This window comes from Bufo gargarizans, chromosome 1 (assembly GCF_014858855.1).
Source record: "Bufo gargarizans isolate SCDJY-AF-19 chromosome 1, ASM1485885v1, whole genome shotgun sequence".
NCBI classification, from domain to species: domain Eukaryota; kingdom Metazoa; phylum Chordata; class Amphibia; order Anura; family Bufonidae; genus Bufo; species Bufo gargarizans.
The window spans coordinates 40,651,844-40,679,585 of NC_058080.1; the positions used below are offsets into that span (position 1 = coordinate 40,651,844).

A 27,742-nucleotide genomic window follows, 5' to 3' on the forward strand; every position below is an offset into this window, starting at 1 on the left:
TTCTGGGAGTTGTAGTTCCCTAACACCTGGAGTGCCGGAGGTTGCTGATCCTCGTTACCAGCAGTTACTGGGAGCTGTAAAATGATGAGAATTACCACCAAAATAATCTAACCAACTACCACCAGCCAAAAAGACAGAATTCTAACGGACACAGGAAAAAAGTTGCCTAATTTTACAGACTGTCCAGGATTCCTCCCCCCCCCCCATATCTCCTCCCCCCTCACACATCCCCTCCCCCCCTGTGTGACCAGAGAGCTGCATGTTTCCTGGGATGTGACTCTTCTTCCTCTGTGGATCTGCTGTGACTTTCCCAAGTTGTCCTGACATGTGGATGTGACCCTGGAAGAGGCTCCCGGCCCCCTCGTCCATGTAAGTGTCCTGGTGGTCTCTTCTCCCCTCTGAAAAGTTTACTTTCTCAGTGTTGCATGGGTTGGGGTGGTCTCCACCTCCCATGCCTGGGTCTGGTTGGATGGTGTTTTTGTATGGAGCATTGTTTAGCTACAATATAGAGATGCAGCAGAGCTGAGTTTGTTGAATGCATTATTTTATATATATATTTTTTTCATTTTATCATTTAGGTTTAGCTGTGTTATGTCAGATCTAAGGGAAAAGCAGCGTTACCGTGTGCCATAAAGTACCATACTGCAAATTCATCTCTAGGGGGATCTTCACGGGGGATTTTCTGTCCAGATCTTTGTGGTTGCAAAATCTGCAGCGTGATAAAGTAGCAGAAAAATGAATGACACGTGTTCGATTTGAGCTTTGGTTTTGGACGTATGCAGAGCTGGGTTTGCAGTGTGGCGCAACTCGTTGCGATACCACTGTTTATTATCTGGGATCTTACATAGGACTGCAGGTTGAGTAGTCCAAACACAGGATAGATCATAAGTGCCTGATGGGTGTAGACGGGGACCCCGGGAGGTGGTCACGCACGCGCAGTGCTCTCCGCTGTAGAGGCTTATTCACACTTGTGTATTACAGCAGTTTTTTTTATTGTTATATGCCTTTTTTTTTATAATTTTTTTTTTTATTATTAATTTTTTTCATATATAACTAGTGTTGAACGAACTTGTTTTGTAAGTTCGGCGTCTAAAGTTCGGGTTATCGAAGAATCCCGTTGTGGATTCTAAATTCTGTTAAGGTTCGTGGCAGCGGAATCCATAACGCGATTCTTCGATAACCCGAACTTTAGACGCCGAACTTGAAACACAAGTTCGCTCAGCACTATATACAACTAGAGATGAGCGAACTTCTGTTTTAAGTTCGGCGTCTAAAGTTCGGGGGCGGGTTAGCGGAGAATCCCGATCTGGAACCGGATATGGATTCCGACTTCCGTTGTGGTCCGTGGTAGCGGAATCAATAATCGGCCATTATTGATTCCGCTACCACGGACCACAACGGAAGTCGGAATCCATATCCGGTTCCAGATCGGGATTCTCCGCTAACCCGCCCCCGAACTTTAGACGCCGAACTTAAAACAGAAGTTCGCTCATCTCTATATACAACCCCTCTCAGTGGATCTGTAACACATGTTCCATGATTGCACAGATCCCTCCGTTTTTTACCACGTGTATATCTCCAACATTGCAAAAAACGGCAAATAAAATCCCCCCAAATAAATAGTTTACACTTTAAAAAAAACAAATACTGCTCAAAAATGGAACAAATTGTAAAAGAAAAAGATCAATCTTGCTTGTGCATAACATTATACGCAGGTGTGAACGAGCCCTTATGGAGTTCATTGACTATTTCAGCTCTGCTACATCTGCAGGAGAAGCAGCTAGAGCTTTGCAGAGCGTTTCACCTTTGTTTTGTACTTATAGCAGTTGGGTGCTGCTTCCATAGATCACTGTGGGGGGGTCATTTATTATCGTGATTTGCGCCTGCCTTAGGGCTCACGCACATGACCGTAGCCGTTTTTGCCATCCTCAAAACACGGATACCGACCGTGTGCGTTCCGCATTCTGCCTGCTGTAGAGCTGTCCTATCCCTGTGCACAAAACAGACAAGAATAGGACATGTTCTATTATTATTATTTTTTTGCGGGGTCGCGTTACGGATATACGGATGCGGACAGTACGCTGTCCCATTAAACTGAATGAGTCCATATCCGATCTAAAAAAATGCTGACTGGATGCGGACGAAAACCACGGTCGTGTGCATGAGACCGTAGACTGATTCTGCCTGGTTTAGACAGGCCAGTTGTATTACGCACATTTACTAATAAAGGCGCGCCTTTTTTGTTGTCTCTTAACCCCTTCACTACCGAGCCACTTTTCACCTTAAATCTCAGGCCGATTTTTTGCAAATCTGACATGTGTCACTTTAGGGTCCATTCACACGTCCGTAAGTGTTTTGCGGATCCGCAAAACACTGGCAATGTGCATTCCGCCATTTGCGGACCGCACATCGCCGGCACTATAATAGAAAATGCCTAATCTTGTCCGCAATTGCAGACAAGAATAGGACATGTTCTTTTTTTTTTTTTTTTTTTTTTGCAGAAACGGAAGCACGGATGCGGATTTGCAAATGCGGATGCGGACAGCACATTCCAGCCCCATTGAAAATGAATGGGTCCGCAAAATTGCGGAACGGATGCGGACCCATTTTGCGGACGTGTGAATGGACCCTTATGTGGTAATAACTTTGGAACGGATTTACTTATCAAAGCCATTCTGAGAATGTTTTCTCGTGACTGTGGTAAATTTCAGTCAATATTTTTCATTTTTATTTAAAAAAAATAAAAAATTTACAAAAATATTGGAAAAATTCATAACTTTTGACATTTCAATTTCTCTGCTTTTAAAACAGATAGTGATACCTCCTAAAATAGTTATTACTTTACATTCCTCATATGTCTACTTCATGTTTGGAGCATTTTGTAAATTACATTTCTCTTTTTGGGGACGTTAGAAGGCTTAAAAGTTTGGGAGCAAATCTTGAAGTTTTTCAGAAAATTTCCAAAACCCACTTTTTAAGGACCAGCTTACATAATAGAAACCACCCAAAAATGACCCCATTTTAGGAACTACACGCCTCAAGTTATTCAAAACTGATTTTACAAACTTTGTTAACCCTTTAGGTGTTCCACAAGAATTAAAGGAAAATGTAGAGGAAATTTCCGAATTTCACTTTTTTGGCAGATTTTCCATTTTAATCAATTTTTTTCCCCCAGTAACAAAGCAAGGGTTAACAGCCAAACAAAACTCAATATTTATTGCCCTGATTCTGTAGTTTACAGAAACACCCCATTTGTGATCGAAAAGTGACTGCTGGACCCCTGCAGCTGATCGGGCTGACGCAGCTCCTGCGCCCGCCCGATCAGAGTGCCGTACATGTACGGCGCTGGTATCCTACGGGTTAAGACTCGTGTGTGTTGTTTTTTTTTTTTTGTTTTAGGGCTATTTATGTAGGTGCGCCTTTTTAGGGCTCCTGCACACGAAGCTGGTGATGCACAAAGAGCTGCACACATTTATGTGCTTTTTTTTTAACATATTCGCACCAAAATCCTTTGGAAAAGGGTGAAATCCGCAGCAAAAACCGCAAACATGCTGCGGATTTGGAAATCCACACGGCAGGTCAATTTCCGCGTGGAAACAATCAGTAAAGTGTCCATGAGATTTGTGTACTCTCATCCACTTTGCTGGGACTGTACTACGCTGCGTTTTTTCCGCACAGGAATCTGCACGGAAAAACGAAGGGTATTCTGCAACGTGGGCAGGTGAATTTCCGTAAAATGAGTGGTATTTCTGCCAGGGGTGCACCACCAATGAGGCCAGGTGAGGCGATCGCCTCAGGCAGCACCAACTAGGGGCAAGAGGCGGGCAGCGGAAGGGCCATGGTCAATGAGCGCTTTTATTGTGGCGAAGGGGTTAGGTTAAGAAATTGGCATTGGGGAAGGAGGGCCAACGTTTTTTAGTTTTCGCCTCAGGCAGCAGAAAGTTCTACTTCTAAGGCCCCATGCACACAACTGTATTTTTGATCCGCATCGTTTGCTTTTTTTTTTTCAATGGGCCGCAAAAGATGCAGACGGCGCACTTTGAATTCTGAAATTCTCCTCCACTTTGCTGGTGCTGTACAACGCTGCGTAAATTCACAACAGCAAGTCCTCAGCTATTAAGTCACGTGTGACCCTGACCTTAAAATCCCTTTCGAAGCTTTACAGCGACACGCCAGCTTCAGTATATGTTATACACAGAACACAGCACAAGATCCTTTCAAAGCATGCCGCAGCACGCTGCCTCTTGGAGAAACCTTTTAAAGAACATCTGTCAGCAGTTTTGTACCTATGACACTGGCTGACCTGTTACACGTGCGCTTGGCAGCTGAAGGCATCTGTGTTGGTCCCATGTTCATATGTGCCCGCACTGCTGAGAAAAATGAAGTTTTATTATATGCAAATGAGCCTCTAGGAGCAACGGGGGCGTTGCTGTTACACCTACAGGCTAATTTGCATATAATAAAACTTCATTTTTCTCAGCAGTGCGGGCACATATGAACATGGGACCAACACAGATGCCTTCAGCTGCCAAGTGCACATGTAACAGGTCAGCCAGTGTCCTAGGGACAAAACTGCTGACAGATGCCCTTTAAGAGTTAGAGTTAGCACCACCATCCATCACATATACTTATATCCTTAGCTTGTATCTTCAGTCCACTCCTCCAGCCCAATTGTAGCCTGCAGCAGGGGAAACTACTCCATGTTCACCACAAGAAGTCCAACACATGGTAAGGAGGGAAGCCACCACATGTGCATGTCCTTCACACGCGCATGACCACGTGCGAGGGCTAAATTTTAGCAGTTGGACTTTTTTTTTTTATCAATTGAGTTTTTAATGATAGGCACAATAATAAAACAGAAAAACAAGATTACATAGCATATGTTAGGAACTTGTAATATCCACGCAGGGCTCATCAGAGAGAAATACATATAATTAGATGTAGTTAAAAATAGTTAGAATAATAAAAAATAAAAAAATAAAGAAAACTAATAATAAGAATAAAATAAAAACAAAATCGGGCGATTCAAAGTGAGGCTTGTTGCATAATCCACAACCCTTATTTAAACATGACAACATGGTCGGAACAGAGAATATGTTATCTCATCTGGAGGATGCTTGCGAGTCTGAAAATGTAACCCATATGTCCCATTTTGGGGCTAGTTTATCCCACGAGTGTGTTCTAATTGCAAATAATTTCTCTAAGTCAAAGGCTGCATGAACAGTGGAGATCAGTTCATGTAGCGTCAGAGGCGCGCTGGATTTCCCAGATTTTGTAATCATTGCTCTGGCTGCTAGTATCTTATATGCGGCGGCAAGTCAGCTAGTCCTGCAAAGCATAAAGCCAGTGACGGTGCCATAGGGATTTCACTCCCCGTAAGGCCTCTTTCACACGGGCGTCATGGATTTGGGCCGGATAAGATGCGGGTGCGTCGCGGGAAAATGCGGGATTTTTCTGCGTGAGTGTAAAACATTTTAATGCATTTTGCACGCGCGTGAGAAAAATCGGCATGTTTGGTACCCGAACCCGGACTTCTGCACAGAAGTTCGGGTTTGGGTTAGGTGTTGTGTAGATTGTATTATTTTCCCTTATAACATGGTTATAAGGGAAAATAATAGCATTCTTAATACAGAATGCTTAGTACAATAGCGCTGGAGGGGTTAAAAAAATATAATAATAATTTTACTCACCCCATCCACTTGTTCGCGCAGCCCGGCTTCTCTTCTCTTCTTCTTCTTTGAGGAAAAGGACCTGTGGTGACGTCACTGCGCTCATCACATGATCCATCACCATGGTGATGGATCATGTGATGGACTATGTGATGAGCGCAATGACGTCACCACAGGTTCTTTTCCTCCTGGACAGCAAAGAAGAAGGCAGAAGAGAAGCAGGGCTGCGCGAACAAGTGGATGAGGTGAGTTAAATTATTATATTTTTTTTTAACCCCTCCAGCCCTATTGTACTATGCATTCTGTATTAAGAATGCTATTATTTTCCCTTATAACCATGTTATAAGGGAAAATAATAATGATCAGGTCCCCATCCCGATCATCTCCTAGCAACCGTGCGTGAAAACCGCACCCCATCTGCACTTTTCACGCAGCCCCATTCACTTCTATTGGGCCGTGAAAAACGCACAAAAAAGAGCTTGCTGCAGTTTTCACGCAACGCACAAGTGATGCGTGAAAATCACCGCTCATGTGCACAGCCACCCGTGTGAAAGGGGCCTAAGAGAGCGGAGGAGGAGAAAAACAGCTTTCCAGAAGGTGGATACCACAGGGCAGTCCCACCACACATGTTTGGATGTACCAACGTGCCTGCAATTTCTCCAACATTGAGATGAATATGAAGGACTGATTTTGTGTATATGTGCTGGTGTTGGATACCAGTGTAGGAGAATCTTAAGGACTGTCTCGCAATGAGCAGCTCGCTTTGACACTTGTTTCACTATAGGAAAATCAGCGTACCAGTCATCTACAGTGTGTGTTGTTCCCAATTTCCGCTCCCATTTAAGCACAAATGGAGGTTTCTCTGTTATATCTGGGGAGGATAATATGCTATAAAAAAAAGACATACCCTTAACAGCCGTATTTAAGGATGAGAGGAAATCCCGAATTTGAGCCGGGAATCTGAAAGTGGGTATATTTGGTCTAGATAAGGCATGTCTGATTCAGAAGCTTTCACACTCTGCAAAGGTGACTGGATTCTTGTCATACTCTTGGGATCCATATAAATTCCTGCAATGAGGGGGCGTCCATAAGCAATCAGTTCTAGATGCACCCATCTTTTATCTTTTGGTGTTTAACCACCAATCTTTCATTTGTGTGAGTATAGTCGCCCAATAGTATTTCTTCACGTCTGGTATGCCCATTCCTCCCTTAGCCCAGGGTCTAGACATTGTAGAGAAGCAAATTCTGGGTTTTCTCCCCGCCCATACAAAGTCAGCGAGCAACCTATGTAGGGACTGAAAGTATGATACCGGAACTGGGATTACTACTGTACGAAAAACATATAATTGGGAGCATCATCATTTTATTGATAGCTACTCTACAAGCCCAAGAGATAAGTGGTTGAGAGAACCGTCCTATCATGGAGGAAATTTTTGTCAATAAGGTTTGATAATTAGCTGAGTAAAGGTCTTTACTGGAGCTGGTTAGGGTTGTCCCCAAATAAGTAAAGCCTTTCTCTTGCCAGTTAAATGAGTATTGGGAGATTCATTTAGCCTTTATCGCAGGATCCATGCCTACAGGTTAAGTTTGTCGTAAGAAACACTTTGGAACACATCAATCACCTTTTGTACCCCTGGGAGAGAGATCTCTGGCCTGGAGAGTGACAGTATGACGTCGTCGGCATAGAGTCCCAGAGTATGGGAGATCCCGTCTACTGTGATGCCTGAAATAGTAGATGATCGGCGTATGGTTTCTGCAAAGGGCTCCATCACCAGGGCAAAGATAATGGGGGGAAAGGGGACATCCATGTCTGGTTCCATTGGCTATGGAGAATCTATCCGATAAGAAGCCAGACGTGTACACTAGGGCGGACAGAGATGGGTAAAGGGCGAGAATGGCCGATTTTGATAAAACCTTCAAAGCCGAATTTGTCTAGGGTAGCTGCCAAGAAACCCCAGTATACTCGATCGAACGCCTTCTCTGCGTCTAAGGCCAAGAACAGGGAAGGCGTTCAGGATTTTTTAACAATCTGAATCAAATTAATAAACCTTCTCGTGCCATCAGGTGCCTGTCTGCCTGCGACGAAACCCACTTGATCAGGATGGATTAGTAGCGGGATAAAGTTCAACAAACGCGTCGATAGTATCTTTGCATACATTTTTACATCAGCATTCAGAAGTGAAATAGGGCGGAAATTCGCTGGGCAAGTTGGTTTAGGTAGAGTGACAACATGAGCATTTCTGATGGAAATTTACCATCAGTTGCTGCCTTATTAAAAGCCTTGGCTAGTGTCTGTACAAGATTAGGGGAGAAGTGTTTACAGTATGTGTTAGTGTATCCATCCGGGCCTGGCGCTTTATTCAATGGGAGTGATTTAATTGCTGTTGTTATTACTTCTACATCCGTGATAGGTGATGATAAAAGCTCCAGTTGCTCTTGTGATAATTTTGGGCAAATGGATAGAGGTAAGGAAGGAATCTATGGACTCTTTAGTGGGGTATGGAGTTTGGTTATCATCCTTCAAGTTGTAAAGGGATTCTTAATATATTTTGAATTGGTTCGCAATCTGTCTGGGGTCAATTATTTTTTGCCATTTTTATCTAATAAATGCGGCTGAGAGTTGTTTGAGTCTTTTGGCTAAAAAGGCACCCGCTTTATTATTTTGCGTGTAACATTGTAGTTTGAATCTCTTAAAAATACATTTGTGTTGGGTTGCTAATAATGTTTGTAGCCGACGTCTGAGCTTACCCAGAGCTATGGATTATGTGGGTGTGACGGTATTTTAATTTCGAGATTCTAGACTCTGGATAGATGAGATCTATATCTGGGGTGTTATTCAGGTCAAATTATGAGGACAAGTCATTCCTCAGTTTGTCCTTATAGTCTGGGTGGTTCAGTATCGAGTCGTTTAGACGCCATTGAGATGGTAAGGGGGATGAGAACTGCTCTAGTACGGTGAGAGTTATCGGGGCATGGTCGGACCAAGTGATAGTTTTGATACTAGTGGAACCTGCTTGAAGGAGTGAAATTTTGTTGACTAAAAATAAGTCAATCCTCGAGTAAGATTGACAGGGTGAGGAAAAGAGCGTGTAGTCTCTCTCACCTCCATGCTGACACCGCCACATATCATAGTAACTCTCCTCGGCCAGAGAAGCTGCTAGCGGTGGTAGGCGTCTCCCAGGGGCAGTGGTATCTAGATGAGCATCCAGAATGGTGTTAAAGTCCCCAAGCAGTATCAAAAGTCCCTTGCTCGCTGACCTTATCTTGGGCAAGAGAGACGCCCAGAATCGCATATGATGCCTGTTGGGAATGTAAACGTTAAAAAAGGTATATGTAACATTATTAACATCGCAGATTAGTCCCAGATAACGTCCCTGAGGATCTACGATAGTGTCATGCAAGGAGAAGGCCACTGTATTTTTAATGGCTATGGCCACTCCCTTATGTTTCGTGGGGCATGATGATAAAAAGATGTCCGAAAACAATTTATTAGTAAATTTAGTTTTAAGTTTGTGGAAATGAGTTTCTTGTAAAAAGAGTATCTTGCACCCAAGTAATTTGGCTTCCCTCCAGACCATGCTACGTTTGTAAGGGCTGTTTAGGCCCTTAACATTCAGCGATGCTATTGACAATACCATAATAAATTATGTGAGCGGCCATGCCCTCGCTCCACAAGGGAGTGTCCATATGTTTAACATTTTAAAAGGTAATAGAGGTATGCAATGCCAGAATCGCCTATAACAAATATAAACAGTGTATTCTGACTCAGATTGTTGTAATAGCGATTTATTCCTAGTGAGACCGCTATGCCTGGCCTGTATAAGCAAATATAATCACTGCGGACAATCCTTATCAGATAGCTTGAACTCGCCAACACCGAGTTTATCCGTGTAAGTTGCTTTATTCTGTAAGCCAGATAAGAGTACAGAAGAAACAGATGGATTCTGGTATTGTCCGGTGTTGTTCGGTCAAAAGATGATGCTTTTGCAAGCTTGCATGAGAATACATGTGTACCTTGTGCAAATGCCTGGAGCAGGATGAATATACAGGAAGTGATGTACACAGAAGAAGGGGTGGAGAATTGAATGACAAATATCACAGATAGAACAGAAAAACAAATGCAATACCAAAAACGACCACTAGATGGGAGCATATGATTAAATATAGAATATATGAATGGTTCAACAAATTAAACTATATAGATTTAACTGTGTAGCAGCACACTCTCTGTCTGGCATTGAAAATGTCACTATTTAAACCATAACAGTAGTTATATGATTGCAAATAAACAACAGTGCAATTTGCTTGATGTCCGAGGACCTGAAAAACATAAAGAGAATGTAGAATCTGTTGGCAGATGAGAACCATTTGGCCCATCTAGTCTGCCCAATACAGGGAGTGCAGAATTATTAGGCAAATGAGTATTTTGACCACATCATCCTCTTTATGCATGTTGTCTTACTCCAAGCTGTATAGGCTCGAAAGCCTACTACCAATTAAGCATATTAGGTGATGTGCATCTCTGTAATGAGAAGGGGTGTGGTCTAATGACATCAACACCATATATCAGGTGTGCATAATTATTAGGCAACTTCCTTTCCTTTGGCAAAATGGGTCAAAAGAAGGACTTGACAGGCTCAGAAAAGTCAAAAATAGTGAGATATCTTGCAGAGGGATGCAGCACTCTTAAAATTGCAAAGCTTCTGAAGCGTGATCATCGAACAATCAAGCGTTTCATGCAAAATAGTCAACAGGGTCGCAAGAAGCGTGTGGAAAAACCAAGGCACAAAATAACTGCCCATGAACTGAGAAAAGTCAAGCGTGCAGCTGCCAAGATGCCACTTGCCACCAGTTTGGCCATATTTCAGAGCTGCAACATCACTGGAGTGCCCAAGAGCACAAGGTGTGCAATACTCAGAGACATGGCCAAGGTAAGAAAGGCTGAAAGACGACCACCACTGAACAAGACACACAAGCTGAAACGTCAAGACTGGGCCAAGAAATATCTCAAGACTGATTTTTCTAAGGTTTTATGGACTGATGAAATGAGAGTGAGTCTTGATGGGCCAGATGGATGGGCCCGTGGCTGGATTGGTAAAGGGCAGAGAGCTCCAGTCCGACTCAGACGCCAGCAAGGTGGAGGTGGAGTACTGGTTTGGGCTGGTATCATCAAAGATGAGCTTGTGGGGCCTTTTCGGGTTGAGGATGGAGTCAAGCTCAACTCCCAGTCCTACTGCCAGTTTCTGGAAGACACCTTCTTCAAGCAGTGGTACAGGAAGAAGTCTGCATCCTTCAAGAAAAACATGATTTTCATGCAGGACAATGCTCCATCACACGCGTCCTCAAGTACTCCACAGCGTGGCTGGCAAGAAAGGGTATAAAAGAAGAAAATCTAATGACATGGCCTCCTTGTTCACCTGATCTGAACCCCATTGAGAACCTGTGGTCCATCATCAAATGTGAGATTTACAAGGAGGGAAAACAGTACACCTCTCTGAACAGTGACTGGGAGGCTGTGGTTGCTGCTGCACGCAATGTTGATAGTGAACAGATCAAAACACTGACAGAATCCATGGATGGCAGGCTTTTGAGTGTCCTTGCAAAGAAAGGTGGCTATATTGGTCACTGATTTGTTTTTGTTTTTGAATGTCAGAAATGTATATTTGTGAATGTTGAGATGTTATATTGGTTTCACTGGTAAAAATAAATAATTGAAATGGGTATATATTTGTTTTTTGTTAAGTTTCCTAATAATTATGCACAGTAATAGTCACCTGTACACACAGATATCCCCCTAAAATAGCTAAAACTAAAAACAAACTAAAAACTACTTCCAAAAATATTCAGCTTTGATATTAATGAGTTTTTTGGGTTTATTGAGAACATGGTTGTTGTTCAATAATAAAATTAATCCTCAAAAATACAACTTGCCTAATAATTCTGCACTCCCTGTATACTAAATACTATGGATAGTCCTTGGCCCTATCTTATATGAAGGATGGCCTTATGCCTATCCCATGCATGCTTAAACTCCTCCACTGTATTTGCAGCTACCACTTCTGCAGGAAGGCTATTCCATGCCTCCACTACTCTCTCAGTAAAGTAATACTTCCTGATATTACTTTTAAACCTTTGCCCCTCTAATTTAAAACAATGTCCTCTTGTAGCAGTTTTTCTTCTTTTAAATATTCTCTCCTCTTTTACCTTGTTGATTCCCTTTATGTATTTAAACGTTTTTATCATATCCCCTCTGTCTCGTCTTTCTTCCAAGCTATACACGTTAAGGTCCTTTAATCTTTCCTGGTAAGTTTTATCCTGCAATCCATGTACCAGTTTAGTAGCTCTTCTCTGAACTCTCTCCAAAGTATCAATATCCTTCTGGAGATATGGTCTCCAGTACTGCGAACAATACTCCAAATGAGGTCTCACTAGTGCTCTGTAGAGCAGCATGAGCACCTCCCTCTTTCTACTGGTAATGCCTCTCCCTATACACCCAAGCATTCTGCTAGCATCTCCTGCTGCTCTATGACATTGTCTGCCTACCTTTAAGTCTTCTGAAATAATGACCCCTAAATCCCTTTCCTCAGATACTGAGGTTAGGACTGTAGCACTGATTTGTATATTCTGCTATTTGTTTTGGCTTACGTGGATGATACACTCCAAAGAAAGGTAGATACCAGTACTCATCGTGTCTTTGAAGTGGTGGCGCTGGTTCGGCGTGATCATTGTCAAAGATCCTTTTCATAATAAAGGCGATGAAATGGTCCTTCATTCCAGGCCTGTTCCTTAGTGTTCGTTGAAGTGAGTTGAATCTGGATAAAGCCTGTTCACGATTGGTTGGGAGTTTGGCCCTTGTAGCACGAAGAGGTAATGGTGCAACCCAGCTGTTAGACTCATCCAGAAATAATTCCTTATCCATTATTATGATGAATTCTCTGTCTTCAACCGACAAGGCTATTTTGTTGTCCTCACTTGTAGTACAAAACACTGTGGTACCTAGGTTGTCATCACAAAGGACAGGAGTAACATCAGGTACTTGGATGATGTCAAGAAGCTTCTCCTTTACTTCATAATGGTGAGGGCACCGTTTGAAGTGGGATGCACGTCCGTTTCCCAACACGTAAGTTTTGAAGAAGTGGATCTCAGATGACGTACACATCCTGTCCAAGCATACATCGCCCACTATTACCCAGCCTAGGTCGAGTTTTTGTGCATAAGGGGCGTTGTCAGGCCCATCGCACTGATCGCGTTCTTTATGTACTCTGAGAATGTCCCTTCCTAACAGGACTAAGATTTCAGCATTCTTGTCCATTGCAGGAATCTCATCAACAAGGTGCCTTAAATGAGGATGTTGATACGCAGCTTCTGAAGTGGGAATCTCTTCCCTTTCGTCTGGTATCTGGTCGCACTCGACTAACGTTGGTAGGGGTATGCCCTCTTTCTTGTTGATGTGAGAAACCATGAATCAATCAACCCTTCTGCCAAAGGTCTCTACACGACCAGAACAGGTTCTGAGAGTATATGGTGTTGCGTGACCCTCTATGCCAAAGATATCAAAGAATTTAGGCTTAACCAGGAATCTGTTGCTCTGTTCATCTATTATGGCATACATCCAAACAGCTTTCTCAGGATGACCCCTTGGGTATATCTTGACTAGGCATATCTTGGCACAGCATTTGTGGTCGTTGCCTTCTCCACAGACTTCTGTATATGAAGAAGAGACATTATCTTTGGTTGGAGCATGACCTTGTTGCTCCCCGCCATCATTTGAGACGGGAGTGGAGGAAGGAAGCTGTTGTGGGTTGTCTGGAAGTGGAGTAGGATGCATGGCTGTAACATGTCTGTCACGACCACATTCTGTGCACTTGATGACAACTTTACAGTCTTTAGCAAAATGGCTATAAGAAGCACAGCACTTGTAGCATATGCCAAGTTTTCGGAGAATCTCCCTGCGCTTTTTTAAAGTCTTTGCCCACAACATTTCTTAAGAGGGTTAGGCTTCTTGTGAATAGGACACTGACGATTAGGGTCTTTATCTCTGTCATCCACAACGCCCTGATCAGTAGGTGAGGTTGTGGAGGGTGAGATGTCTGTCCTTTTAACAGATATAGCTTAATTTTAAGTCTCTACGTTTAGTTGCTATGTTATCATACCTTGATGATGGGGAGGATGAAGCAGGCAGGTTAGGTTTACTGAAGCTGAAATAGTTTCTCATCCAGGCTTGATCACTGATGAACCTGCATAAATATGAGAATGGAGGAAAGGATACATTATAGTCTCTTTTTGTATCTTGAGCCCTGTTGTGCCCATTTCTCTTGTAGGCCGTATGGCAGTTTAGACACCACTTGGTTGATACCATGAGCAGTGTTCAGGAAGCTTAGTCCAGGTAGATGTGGGTCAGTCTTTGCCAACTCTAGCTCCATGAGGAGGTCACTTAGAACTTGGAGCTTGCGATAGTCTTTGTTCCCTATTTTTGGGAAGTTTTGTAGTCTCTTGAATAGAGTGCTTTCTATGGCTTCAGAGCTGCCCATGCGGCAACAAGACATGCATCTGGGTGGTCAACATGTACTGTTCTGAGTCTTTTAACGCGACCTGCAGATTCTGGTCCCAGCCACTTTATGAGAAAATCAAGTTCTTCTTTAGCAGTAAGTTTGAGATCGGCAATAGTAGCCTTGAAGGTTGATCTCCAGGCCCTGTAGCTCTCTAGACAGTTGTCAAACCTTGATAGGCTTGTGTTAATGAGTTCACGGCATACCATGTATCTGGCAAAGTCATTCATGTCTGGTCTCACTCCTTGGTATCAAAGTAACTTGTGGAACCCCTTGTGTGTGAAAGTTCTCTGGTAATGTAGGGTGAGGTTTACCAGGGTAAAATAATGTTGCATGAGCGTTTAACTGTGGTGTAGTCTCTAAGGCTTGTGCTGGCCTTAGAGACTGGCCTAGAGGCCTAGGTTTTAACAGGGATATTCTAGGAGTAGGCACGGGGACAGGGAACCTCCACCACTAGGGGGTAACCCTGAGCTGAGGATAGACTAGGGTATTACAGGGATAGTATCCCCTGTGGTCCCCTGATCATCCTCTCTTCTTGACTAATCCTTTTCCCGTTGCCATATTATTTATACATCTCCCTTGGAGGATTATATCACATATTGTTGGTTATTAGGTACCGCCGTACCAATACCCATTACTCTACTATTAAAGGTATTTTTTTAAGTCACGTTCGTTTTCTATACTTAACTATACTTGTGCTGGCCTTAGTTTGAGCTGTGGCTTATCACCGGAAGTCACCTTGTTGTTGACATGAGTTGACCCGGTTTGCTGCATAGATGTACTTGCGTTGTAGACTTGAGGAGGCTCAGACATATAGAGCTGAGAGGTCTCTGCGTTAAGAGTCAGAACAGTGTTGTTAGTAGGAGGTACAGGAGATAACTCTGAATCTTTGCACATGTTATGCTTTAGAACGTATACACTGGTGCGTTCAGCTGAATCTTCCAGTGCTACTGGGATAAGGCAGTCTAAATTAGTACTTTGTCCCATTGCTTGTTCAAGGACTTTCAGCCTTGCTATGGAAGCTGCTTACTCCCCTTCCATTTGCAGAATCTTTATTTTTGAATCAGCCTTTGCTTTGAGCTTCCATCTTGGATTGATGAGCTGCTATCTCGGCTTGTTGAGCTGCCATTTGAGCTTCCATCTCTGCTTGCTTTCTGGTAAAGGAGCTTTGTGCCTTTTTTGATTTGGCATCAGCGCGGGTCTCTATTAACTTGTTGCTTAATGTCGATCTTCTGGAATAAGAGGATCTGAAAGAAGGTGCAGTGCGCTTGGTTGTGGTGGATCTGTGAGATCTGGTCTCCTGCAGTTGAGTAATGCAGAGTTCTGCCTTAAGCTTAGCATTTTGCACTGCGAGATCCTTTTGTTGGTTCAGTGCATCGGTCCTAGTCAATTCTGCTGCAGAATCCTCTATATTAGAGTCCTGCATTAAGGATGAGTATTTTGCAGACAGCTGCTGGTTTCGTACATACACAGCAAATAGGTGATTTATAGAGTCTCTCTTCTTTCAGCTGGTTGATCATTAGAGTGTGACAAAACTGACATGCAGTGTGAGGTTCTGTCCCAGAGGTCTGAGAGATTACTGGAGAGCTCATCTCTAGTGGCTTCATAGTTTTCTCAGAGTTTCTGTGTTGGTTTAATTGTACTTTTGGGTCTAACACTCTCTTCGGTAATATCTGCAGAATCTGCTCCCTGTACGTCTGCCGATTCAGAAGCATGATGTATCCGCGTTGGTTCAGCCATAAGAGTGTTCGGAGCCTTGTCTAGATAATTTTTTTTTTTTTATGGTTTTGCGAAAAAATTGTACTGTCTCTTTAAGAAAACGAGTAGCAATTTAGACAGATGAGGTAACAAAGTGCAATGTAGAGAAACAGTTTTGAACATTGACTTGAAGTGCAGTGAGCTTGTGCGACCATGTACTTTCACAAGATGGCGGATGGCACTGAGCTTGATTGCAGATTAGGCACACACATGTACACAGCAGGCTCTAGGAATTCTATGCATCTTTTGACTATTCTGACTCTGATTGTTTTAATAGCGATTTATCCCTAGTGAGACCTCTATGCCTGGCCTGTATAAGCAGATATAATCACTGCGGACAATCCTTATCAGATAGCTTGAACTCACCTACACCGAGTTTATTCTGTAAGCCAGATAACAGAGTACAGCAGAACAGATGGATTCTTGTATTGTGCAGTCAAAAGATGATGCTTTTGCAAGCTTGCATGAGAATACATGCGTACCTGTTGAATCCCTGGAGCAGAATGAATATACAGGAAGTGATGTACACAGAAGAAGGGGTGGAGCAATGAAATGAATGACAAATATCACAGAAAAACAAATGCAATACCAAAAATGACCACTAGATGGGAGCATATGACTAAATATAGAATATACGAATGGTTCAACGATTTAAACTATATAGATTTAACTGCACAGCAGCACAATATGTTTCACATTTTAAAAGGTTATAGAGGTATGCAATGCCTGAATCTCCTATAACAAACATAAACAGTGAACACCAAAGAGAACATTCAACATAATATGAACATAAATACCAACTTGTGTAACCATAACTTCTATGGTACAAGAACCGTGTGTACTGTAGCTTATAGGGGGGGAGACATATTTAGACCTTAATGATGCTCAGTATATATGAGCTGTAGACCTTCAAGAATGAGATACAGTCTAAACCATTATTAGAGTACTGTGACAGTCTCAAGTGGTGACCGTTGTCCAGTCGGCAGCAACCGTCAGTGACTCGCGAGGAGATGAAGCTCCGCTGGGTAAAATATTCAACTTTCTCAAGATGGACATGCCTTTTACCACTGATGATATGGATGTAGACGTTCCATTCCGTGAAACTAGAAGTTTGATGGGTAAACCCCAACAGTATTTAATGTCCTTTTCCCTTAGTAGCTTCGTGATTGGAAGAAAGTCCCTTCTGGCTTGAAGCGTATCCGCAGACAGGTCAGGGTATAAAGATATTGCAGTGTAAGGCGATGGGAAGGAGCCATATTTGCGGGCCTCATGCATAATAAGCTCTTTGATGTGGTAGAAGTGCACCCTCACCAGGGCATCTCTTGGAGCTTTGCTTGGCGCTGCTTCAGGTTTAGGGAATCTGCGCGCTCGATCCAGGGTAAGATCCATAGCTGATAGAGAGGGCACCAGAGTTTAGAAGAGCTGTTTGAGGTAGTACATAAGTTCAGGCGCCGTCACCTCCTCCGGTATGCCTCTGACTTTAATATTATTGCGGCAGGATCTTTTTTCAGCATCTATGGCTTTGGCTTTAAGCCACTTGACATCCTCTTCTAGTAGATTGTGTGCGTCCACCAATTCATTGTGTGCGCTTGAGAGTTCAGTCATCTTGCGCTCTGGGTGGTCCGTGCGCTCCTCTATGGCTGCTACATTAGATTGGACCTTATGGATAAGGGAGGATACATTTTTGTTGATCCCGTTTTGTAAGACAATAAGCATGTCCTTTAAGGTATCTACTGTAACTAGCGTTGAGGATGATGGAAATTGTGATGTCACACTCAGGCATGATTTCACTATAATCACCTCCTCTGTCCGGTATATTACTCTTTTTTTTTGGGCTGGACCTTTGCTGTTTGGTGAAGCTGAAGGCAACATATCCGACCGACGCTTCTCCGGTTCCACAGCATCTGAGATATTATTAATGGCTATGTGCACAGAAGGAGGTTGATTAGCTTCATCTAATGAGCCCCTAGAGTGGGGTGAGGGGCTTGAAGGGCGAGAAGGTGAAAAGACAGATTCAGGCCGAGAGGGCACAGGTGAGGTGGAAGCCCCCAAAAAATCATTTAATCTCCGTGGAGCAGATGGTTTACCTCTTCTTTTGGTCATGGCAAATCTTATGATGATACAGCCTCTGTCAAGCTTGTGCTCCGTACACTGAGCTGCTTGCTGTGAATATTTATGATGTTATTTTAAAAGAAAAGGGCTCTCTGTGTGGGCCAATGATGTCCCCTTTGATCAGACAGTGCAGGGTGTCCCCAAGAAAGGCACTTATGCTATTTCTGGTGCCAGAATCAATTTGCCCGCTATATTGTTCTGTCCCTGCCGCGCACATGGGCAATATGGCTGCCACTGGCGGCAAGAGCTTCTTCCCTGCAGGGTGGAATGATCGGACCTCCGCTCTGCTTCTAATCCATGGAGGAGGTAAGCGGAGGATGGTGGGAGGCTGTGAGGCTTACCAGCAGTGCTGCCCTTCACCCTCCTGCTCCAGAGGGCTCTCCGCTGCTGAAGCGAGATGGGGTGCCGGGAGTCCTGGGATTCGTGCACACAGTAGCGGCGTGCTGATTAGCGGCGTCCCAGAGCAGCGGGCAGTGTAGTGGCCAAATCAGCTCCAACTTTGCCAGATCAGGTGTGCTCCAGTGCTGGGCGCTTTGCGGTCACCTTTAGAGGGGTTTAGTGCCAGGAATGAAGTGCTGTGAGCCGCTGTAGAGCATCCCAGGCTGGGAGAGCAAGATTTAGGCGGCCATTTGCTTCAGCGGCCAAGCTCCGCCTGGACTTGTCACCTTTTATTGGTATCACTTTGGGGTACATATATCTGGGATAAATTATGTCACAATTGTGTCGTGCGGGCCGTAACAGATGCAGCGATACCCAAAAAGTTTATTTTTAAAAAATGTTTTCCAGTGAGAAAACATTTTTTTCAATGGAAAAAAGGTGTGTATTTTTTGTAACTTGCAGATTTTTTAAATTAAACGTAATTTTTTTTTAAACCACTTATTAGACCACAAGGGGACTCTGACAGCGATCCTTTTATTGCTCATGTAATACACTGTGCCACTTATGTAGCACAATGTATTATGCTGTCAGTAGGCAAGCTATTAGCCTCTGGCACAGCCTAATAGAGCTTAGACATAAGGCAGACCTGAGGTCCTTCATTGGAACCCATCTGCCTGTATAGACATCAGCACCCCAATGATTTCACTTGCGTGGGTGCTGTTGGCTGACAGAGGGAGCCCATTCCCTCTGAAACCACTTGGATGCCACAGTTGCTATCTAAGGGGTTAAACGTCTGAGATCGGTGCTTCTGCCGATCCCGGCTGTAATGAGAGAGCCAAACTCCTGCTCTTCACTGCACTACTCTGATTTAAAAAGGTGGTGGCCTAGGGCCCCTTAATAACTGTCATAAAAATGCGTTAACCAGGGGTTAACCAGGTTGGATTGTCCTGTGTACCGTCACCTATAGACATAAGATTAATAGAAGATCAGTTCAGCTGAGCATGCATGTTTTATCAATGCAAGACATCAGAGTACAAGTTGTATGAGACATGATGAACCTTGAGGAATCTCTGCCACCAACACGTTTTGATGGTTGGTCAGCAACAACTAAACCACAAGTTTCGGTCCCTTTGACGTTGAAGATTTATTTCCAGAAACGGTTAGAGGTGGCACTGCATGGCGACAAAGGCGTCTACACATGCATTTTAGCTGATTTGTATACAATTACCTCCTCATTCATCTGGGCGTGGAGGGTAGATATTAGTCTGCAGACCCTCTCTAGTAACATTAGATGCCTTTTTAGATCTTTGTGTCCTGTTTACAGGAGATATAAAGCAGATTCCCATCTTGCTGGCAGTTTCTTCATATTCTGTTTTGTCATGGACAAGTCGGGCATCTTGGATTTAAACATATGAGGGGTGTTCAATAAGTGATCTACCCCATCATGTTCTGTCAGTGTTGGAGAGCTGAACTTGCAGCAGTTCAGTCTTATGAAAGCACTGGAAGTGACAGAATGTCAAGTGCAGTACAGTGCAGGTCGAGAAAGAAAGAGAGGGATTTGGAGCTTCGTTCTGATTAAATTCCTTACAAAGGAAGAAAAGAAGCCTAAAGAACTCCATGAAAGGATGATTGCAATATATGGTGATAATGCACTTTTACTACTAAGTAAAGTTTTGAGCTAAGCAGTTTAAATGGGGCAGGGAATCAATTGAAGTTGACCCTTGTTCAGGGGGACCTGTTGAAGCATCTTCAGAGGAAATGTACCATAAAAGTGGAGGCCATGACTTAGAAGATAGTCAGGTCAAAAGCAGTGTTATGGCCTACGAATTAGGCATTTCAGTTGGCACAGTTTCCAGTATCATTCGCCAGTCAGCTGGAAAGATCATAGCAACAGTTTTTTTTGGGATACAGAAGGTGTTTTATTACTAGAATTCATGTCACAAGACAACGACTACTGGAGACACCTGTTCTTCAACAATGACGGCATTAAGTGAGGCAATCAAAGAAAAATGCAATGGGAAGTTGTGAGCTGGCACATTTTTGTGAAACAAGACAAGTCTCGCAACTCAAAAGCTGCTATCGGGGAATGCAGCTTCATGGAGGTTAACCATCAATCCAGACCTGGCTCCCAGTGATTACTATCTCTTTCATAACCTGAAGGAATTTCTGTGTGGACAACTGTTTCCTGATGATAAGGCAGTCAAAGAGGCAGTAAAAGGGTTCCTGCAGCAGCAAGAAGTCTCCTTCTATTCTGAGGGCATCTGATCACTGGAGGTGAAGTGGAATTTGTGTGTTGAAGTCAAGTGGGATTGCATCTCAGAACATTTTTGTTTTCATATTCAGGTAGATAACTTATTGAACACCCCGCTTACATGTATGGCAGTGGCTTATTCTCCTCTCCCTAATAAGAATATGTGAACGCTCAGCATTGTTGAACAGGAGGAATATTGATCCACTGCTGTCTTAAGTATGTGGCCAGCCTTAGTTGAGATGTCTTCAAAAATCATCTAGGATAGGGAGAAATGCTGGTGGTATTCATGAAATACTTTGGGGGTTAGCCTCAGCTCCGATACGTCTGGGTTATAATAGCCTATACTCATAATGCTCAGGGCTTTTGATTCCTCTTCTCGTCCTCAATCGTAAAGCTTCTGTCAGGCAGCTCAGCCGGGGTTTGATGGTTACAAGGCTCGCACAATGGAGAAGTTCTAGCAGTGCCGTTGTAGTCATTTTTCTAGCACATATGAATGCTGATATCTTCTATTATTTTTGGAGAACTGGGGGGGGGGGGGGGGGCTTGTGCTTAGCCAAGGGATGGGCTTACCTATATTTATTTATGTCTGCAGTCGCATATTGATGGCCTGTTCTAGGATAGGCCATCAGCAGTGTACTATATTATACAATATATAAAAGGGCACCTGGGGTGTGTACATTTTTTTTTTTAATTTTTTTTTATTGGGGATACAGGAAATACAACCTTCATAAATCATGAGGATATATAGGGGTTTCTCGTGAATTAAATTTTGATGACCTATCCTCAGGCTATGTCATTAATATCAACAATAGTCTGAGGGAAGTGGCCCTTTTTAGGTATTTCAGGATTTTAAAGAGCGTCTGTCATCAGGATCAACCCTATTAAACCAGGTATGATGTTACTGATAAGTAAAATGATACCTTATGTGCCACTTTCGTCACGATATGTAAATGGGAGCACTGATAGGTGGGCCCAAGCTCTTCTGCCATCTCCCCCTGCCAATGCTCCGTCCCATTGACGGACAGGGCTAGGCATCTCAACTGCCCCTAAAAAGTACACAACAGAGACACGTAAATAAGCTATTATTTTACTCATCAGGATCAACCCTACCAGACATTATCCCTGATTTAATTGGGTTGATCCTGATGACAGACGCTCTTTATAGGGGTTCCCCCATCTTGGACATTGTGGCTTATTGCTAGCATATGCCCCCCAATCCCACCTCTGGGACCTGCACTTGTCCTTAGAATGGAGCCTGCAAAGTATGCGCAGCCGCCCATCATTAATTTCTTAAGTCCTGTTGAAATGAAAGAGAAGTGCATGGCACAAGTGGGGCCACCACTTCATTTGCTTCTATAGGGCTTCCAAAAATAGCCGAGCGCGCCACTTGGCTATTTTCGGCACTCCTATAGAATGGCGTATGGCCATGCATGCGTGGTGTACTTTCCATCACTTTGCGGGCTCCCTTCTAAGGATAGGTGCTGGTCACAGAGGTAGCACCTGCACCTATCAGACACGTGTACATATACATCTGTGGACGGGACTTTAAAATTTTTGCCTGCTCGCATTATGGAGAGCCTGCCTGTGGCAGTGTAATTCTAATACAGTCCATTGCTCCAAAGGGGAACTATAAAAAAAAAAGTGTAGAAAAAGCTAAAAGTTTTTAAAAATATAGAAAACAAAATTAAATATAAAAATTTTAATCCCTTGCCTTTCCCCAAAGTTTAAAATAAAAGTACATAAACAATTAAACAAACATCATGGATATCGCTGAGTGCAAATACGCCCTTACTATTAAGACAAGAATATGTATCCGAAACGGAAATAAGTCAAAATGGCTAATTCGCCCTTTTTTGATTGCTTCATCTCCCACAAAAAAATGTTATAAAAAGTGATCAAAGTCATACACACCCTAAAATGGTATCAATGAAAAGTACAGATCACCCTGCAAAACATGAGCCCTCGCACAGCTCTGTACACATAAAACTAAAAAAGTTATGTGGGTAAGAATATGGTGATGCAAAGAAAAAATAATTTTTTCCGAAGTTTACATTTTTTTTTTTTTCTATTAAAACAAAAGAATCATTGACTTACTGAGGAAACCAACACATAAAATCTGGATCCCTTTAGAAGAAAAACTGGTAGGTTGCCCCATCAGACCCTTATTATTATCAGAACCAGATAAGACAATACAACCAATTCCAAGAGATTTACTAGCGTCAGCTACATTGTCTATCTGGAAAAATCCAGACATAAGAGGAACTCATAAGTGACTGCCTTAACCTTATGTAATGACCGGCAACACGCATAGGGAGGAAAAAGGGAAAGTCCTGCCCAAGGGAGAGGGAAAGGTGGTGACCCCTAACTCTCCTTGCGGCTGGCACCTGACTGCCCTGACGTCCCTAGACGGGTTCCTCACCCATGCGGCGATCACGTGCCTAAACCCTGGCTTTCCCTGAAATGAACCCTAGATAATGAACGGGCCGGTGGGATCGCTAGTCCTCACCACTGCACTAAGAGGGAAACACCAGGGAGAGGACAGACAAACACAAACACCCAGGTGGACGACAACAACTGTCCACAAAGGTCCAACAGGGATCCGGAGGGTAGCGTTCTAAAGCAACAATCGGAGAACGCAGCAACACAGCTCCAGTGGGTCAGAATAGATGTCCAGGCAGGAAGCTCTATATCTGGCAACCAGAGAAGTGTGAGAGGGGAATATAAGGAGGATTGGGAGTGCTGGACACGGAACAGCTGAGGAGAAGGAGCTACGGATCCCTGAGTGAGACAAAAGGGTTTGCAAAGCAAACCCAGAAAGCTACAATAAGGAAACATCCCTATCTTACATAGAGCGTGCAGCCAACCGCTGCGACCTCCTGACCCCGGGTACAACGGAGTCAGGCGTGGCTCTTGACACACTCGTGACACCTTAACAATGACAGTTCTCTAAGGGTCTATTCACACGTCCGTTGTTTCTTTCCTGATCTGTTCCGTTTTTTGCTGAACAGATCTGGACCAGATCTGGACCCATTTATTTTCAATGGGTCCTGAAAAAAAATGTCAGATTTTTTTTTCAGGACCCATTGAAAATGAATGGGTCCAGATCTGTTCAGCAAAAAACGGAACAGATCAGGAAAGAAACAACGGACGTGTGAATAGACCCTTATCCTTCCCGCCCAATTGCGTAATTCAAATCTTCCACCCCACGAACTACTGGACAAGAAAGGTATATTTCTGGATCTCTCCTCCGTAGCAGCTAAATTTAAGTTAAAAAACTTCAATCAGTTGCAATTCTCATGCCTGAAATCTGTCATTAACCCCATTCTAACAAAAGGTCAAGCCACCCTCCCACTAACATGGTTCGAAAAACTTATTTCACAATCACTGTATCCAGCTAAGATTATCTCCACTGTGTCAAAAAACCTAATGTCATTGGAAATATCTTCCCCACCCTACTTCATAAGGGAATGGAAGAAAGATTTAGAAGTAAAATTCTCAGATATAGAAATTCAGATCATCTTAAGTACGCCCAAGAGTATATCCAGATGTGTAACCATACAAGAGAATGCCTACAAAGTCCTCACTAGGTGGTACCTAACTCCAGTAAGACTGAGCCTAATGTATGAAGATTCTTCGAACAGATGCTGGAGATGTCTTTCAGAAAAAGGATCATTTTTACACATATGGTGGTCATGCCCCAAAATTAAAGTCTTTTGGGACTTGGTCTTTAAGATTATAAGAGAAATCCTTGCATTAAGGGGGGGGGGGATATGCTCCCTAGCTGTCCGGGAATAGCCTTATTGACTCTGATTCCCAACCCTTTAACAAATCTGAAATTATCCCTCCTGAGAGTTTTTGTTGGCAGCGGCTAGGATATTAATTGCCTCTAATTGGAAATCAACCAAGACTCCATCAATCTCGGTGGAGAGGGAAAGTTGAAGCATTAGCAAGACTAGAAGAATTATCTCATTGGGAATTACGCTCCCACCACAAATATGCCAAAATATGGCATCCCTGGACAGCTGGGAGGGACATCATGATTCCTTACCAACGCAATGAGTTGGATATCTTGGGCTCCTAACCACCTTAGATCACTAAACATCGCTAAGAGCTTTTAGTTATACTTATAATCTGCCATTGTCTCATAATCTGGTAGCATAGCCTCCTCCTATATATCAAGCCTCTTGGTGTCAGTCAGTAAGCTTGCTGGTACAGAGTTTTTAGATGCCCATCAAACCCCCCCCCCCCCTCTTTCCTCCCCCCCCCATTCTTTGTGTTCACAACAGTTTTATTGTTGGGTTACTAAGTACGATCGAATACGCTTCCAATATGTATTGATCAGCGTTTTGCTTATATGAGAAAGTCAGGTTGTTTCTACAGGTCTAAGGGCTTGCTTGATTTGGGTGACTCTGCACGCCCACACATTGTGGGAGCAGACCCTTGATCTGGGTCTTGGTCTTGCTAACTATGGGAGAGTCTCTCCCCGATCATTTATTAAGCCCTACTCTTGTGTGCGTGCAGTTTCTCTCATTTAGGCTATTTACCTTTGCCCTCCTACTGTGTTAATGAAACTATGGTGACTTTTTTTTTTATGTATTTTTTATTATTCTGCCCCATTTGGAATCCCCCCCCCCACTTCCCACTACATTGTATGCAAATGGTAAATGGTGCCATTTAAAAAGTTTTGCAAAAAAACAAACCCCATATGGCTATATGAATGTAAAAATAAAAAAGTTATGGCTTTGGGAAGGCAGGGAGCAAAAAACGAAAATGAAAAAAAAGGGAAATTAAAGGGTTAAACCCTCAATCAACACAGAATGTCTGACCTAAAAAATGTCAAGAGGATAACAGGTGTAAATTTACTTGATCCACCCAAGCCCCACCTCTGCCTGGTGTAAAGAGTAAAAACAACATAAATGGGAGCACATCACGTGATGTATGTAGTGTGGAACAGGAGGAGACGCTATACTTCAAAGGATAGAAGAAGAGCAAGTTGTGACGGGGAAGCCGAAAATGCTTGCTAGTGGAAAGTGTAAGATTTGGCAGCATCTCGAGCAGACCAGATATGAAACCCAGCTGATCGGACGTTGCTCTGCCGTACTGTCAGGAGAATATCTCTCCTATGACCCTTGGATACTACGCAGAGCATTTCTGCTTGGACAGGCCCTTGTGATAACCACAAGCTAGCCGTATGTAATAGATAAGAATACAGAAGGTCATTATCTGAGTCTCTGCTCAAGATGCAGGTCTATTCTAGAAATGCTTACTCTTGTCCGCAAGAATAGGACAAACGGAACTATGGATGCAATTTTTTAGCTAATGTGGGCATACTAATGCAGTTATTGCAGTTTAATGCGTTTGCTGAAACAGAGTGTTTTGTTTTTTTTTTTAAAGTAATGCAATGTGTTAACTGAAACGGGTATACTGATGCACTGGAATGTGCTGAAATGCCAAAGTACAAACACTAGATGATATGGAACTGGTTTTTAGGGAAAAAAAAATGGGCAACTGCTCAATAGAGATGGCCTTGCGGTTCGCCCGGCGGTCGTTTCGTGGCGAACTTTGTGTGTTCGCCATTCGCCAAACATGCGAACATATGGAGAAATTCGCGCCCGCCATATTCTTTTACATTGTAAAGAACTTTGACCTATGACAGACCCATCAGGTGGTACAGGGCAGACATTTCAGCACATGGACATACCCCCTACCTTATAAATAAACCTGATCTGGCCGCCATTTTGCATTCAGTGTTTTGCCAGTGTAGGGAGAGGTTGCGGTGTGGAGCAGGGACAGGCTGTTAGGGACACCAAACGCTAGCTAATAGGGCCACAAAAGCACTAGTGTAGGTGTGCTATCAATATGTGTGATACACAGAGGGGTGCAATATACTTTTATAATGAGTCAAAAACACATAGATCTATATAGTGATCACCTGGAAGTCCGGGGTCTAGGGGCTAGGGGCTTACTAGGGACATTTTTATATAGGGTAAGGTTCCAGACGGGGTCGCTCTTATCAGGGCGGGTGGTCTGTGGTTAGGCTATCAGGGCCAGAATAGCACCCCCCTGTAGGGCAATATCAGGGACAGTTTTTTGCCCACCCTGTCCTTCAATACCACATCATCATCTGGCCCAGGGATGGATGTTTTTTGCTTTCCCTCCGGGATTCATGGATGTGCACTGGAACCCCCCGGATTGTGGTAGGACATATGATTTGGTGCCGCCGAGCACTTGTTATTGCCGACCACATCTATGCTTTTTGCTTAACTTTAATAATTTAATTTATTTTCATTTTGAGGGATATCTTTTCCATTCACACGTCCGCATTCGTTCCGCAATTTTGCGGAACAGGTGCAGACCCATTCGTTTTCAATGGGGCTGGAATGTGCTGTCCGCATCCGCATTTGCGGATCCGCACTTCCGCATCTGTGCTTCCGTTTCCGCAATTGCAGACAAGATTAGGCATTTTCTATTATAGTGCCGGCGATGTGCGGTCCACAAATTGCGGTATCCACATTGCCGGTATCCGTGTTTTGCGGATACACAAAATACTTACGGACGTGTGAATGGACCCTCATAGTAACATTATTAAAGGTTACGTTTTATCTTCATGTATATTCTAATGGATTGCCTTCCGTGTACAATGTTATAATATACTTTCTATGTTAGACAGTATATTATAGTGCATTTGTATTGTGCGGCAGTTGTGTGCGGTTCTGCTGCGATACTGCAGGTATATAGAGGGACAAGCGCTATTGGAACAAATAATTTCTACTGGTGTGATATACCAGTCGCCCCCCAAATAAACTAATTGAAGCGGGGTGTTATATACCAGTATACTTCTTTATAGTGCATTTGGGTACCGTATAGTGCATTTGTGCATGCGCGTACATGAAAATTATATTGCCGATATTTCGCATTGAAAAAAATAATGAATGGAGATTGCAAATTCGAGTAATACATCTGTTATGTCTCCGTCCATGTTGTGGGACTATTTGTGCACCTCTAGTAATTATTTCTTGGCTGCA

General features: G+C 43.2%; 1 protein-coding gene across 2 annotated transcripts in view; it reads left to right on the forward strand.

The window, feature by feature from the left end:
• The first annotated feature begins 237 nt into the window (after positions 1-237).
• ST3GAL5 (ST3 beta-galactoside alpha-2,3-sialyltransferase 5) overlaps positions 238-27,742 on the forward strand; it is a 155,119-nt gene continuing 127,614 nt past the window's right edge. The window contains exon 1 of one of the 2 annotated variants that reach the window (XM_044295028.1): positions 238-369. Coding sequence is in view for 1 of the 2 variants with exons in the window: in XM_044295068.1 (XP_044151003.1) it covers positions 368-369 (2 nt within the window). In the remaining variant the exon portion in view is untranslated. The remainder of the gene's footprint in view (positions 370-27,742) is intronic. The other variant, XM_044295068.1, reaches the window with a different exon arrangement.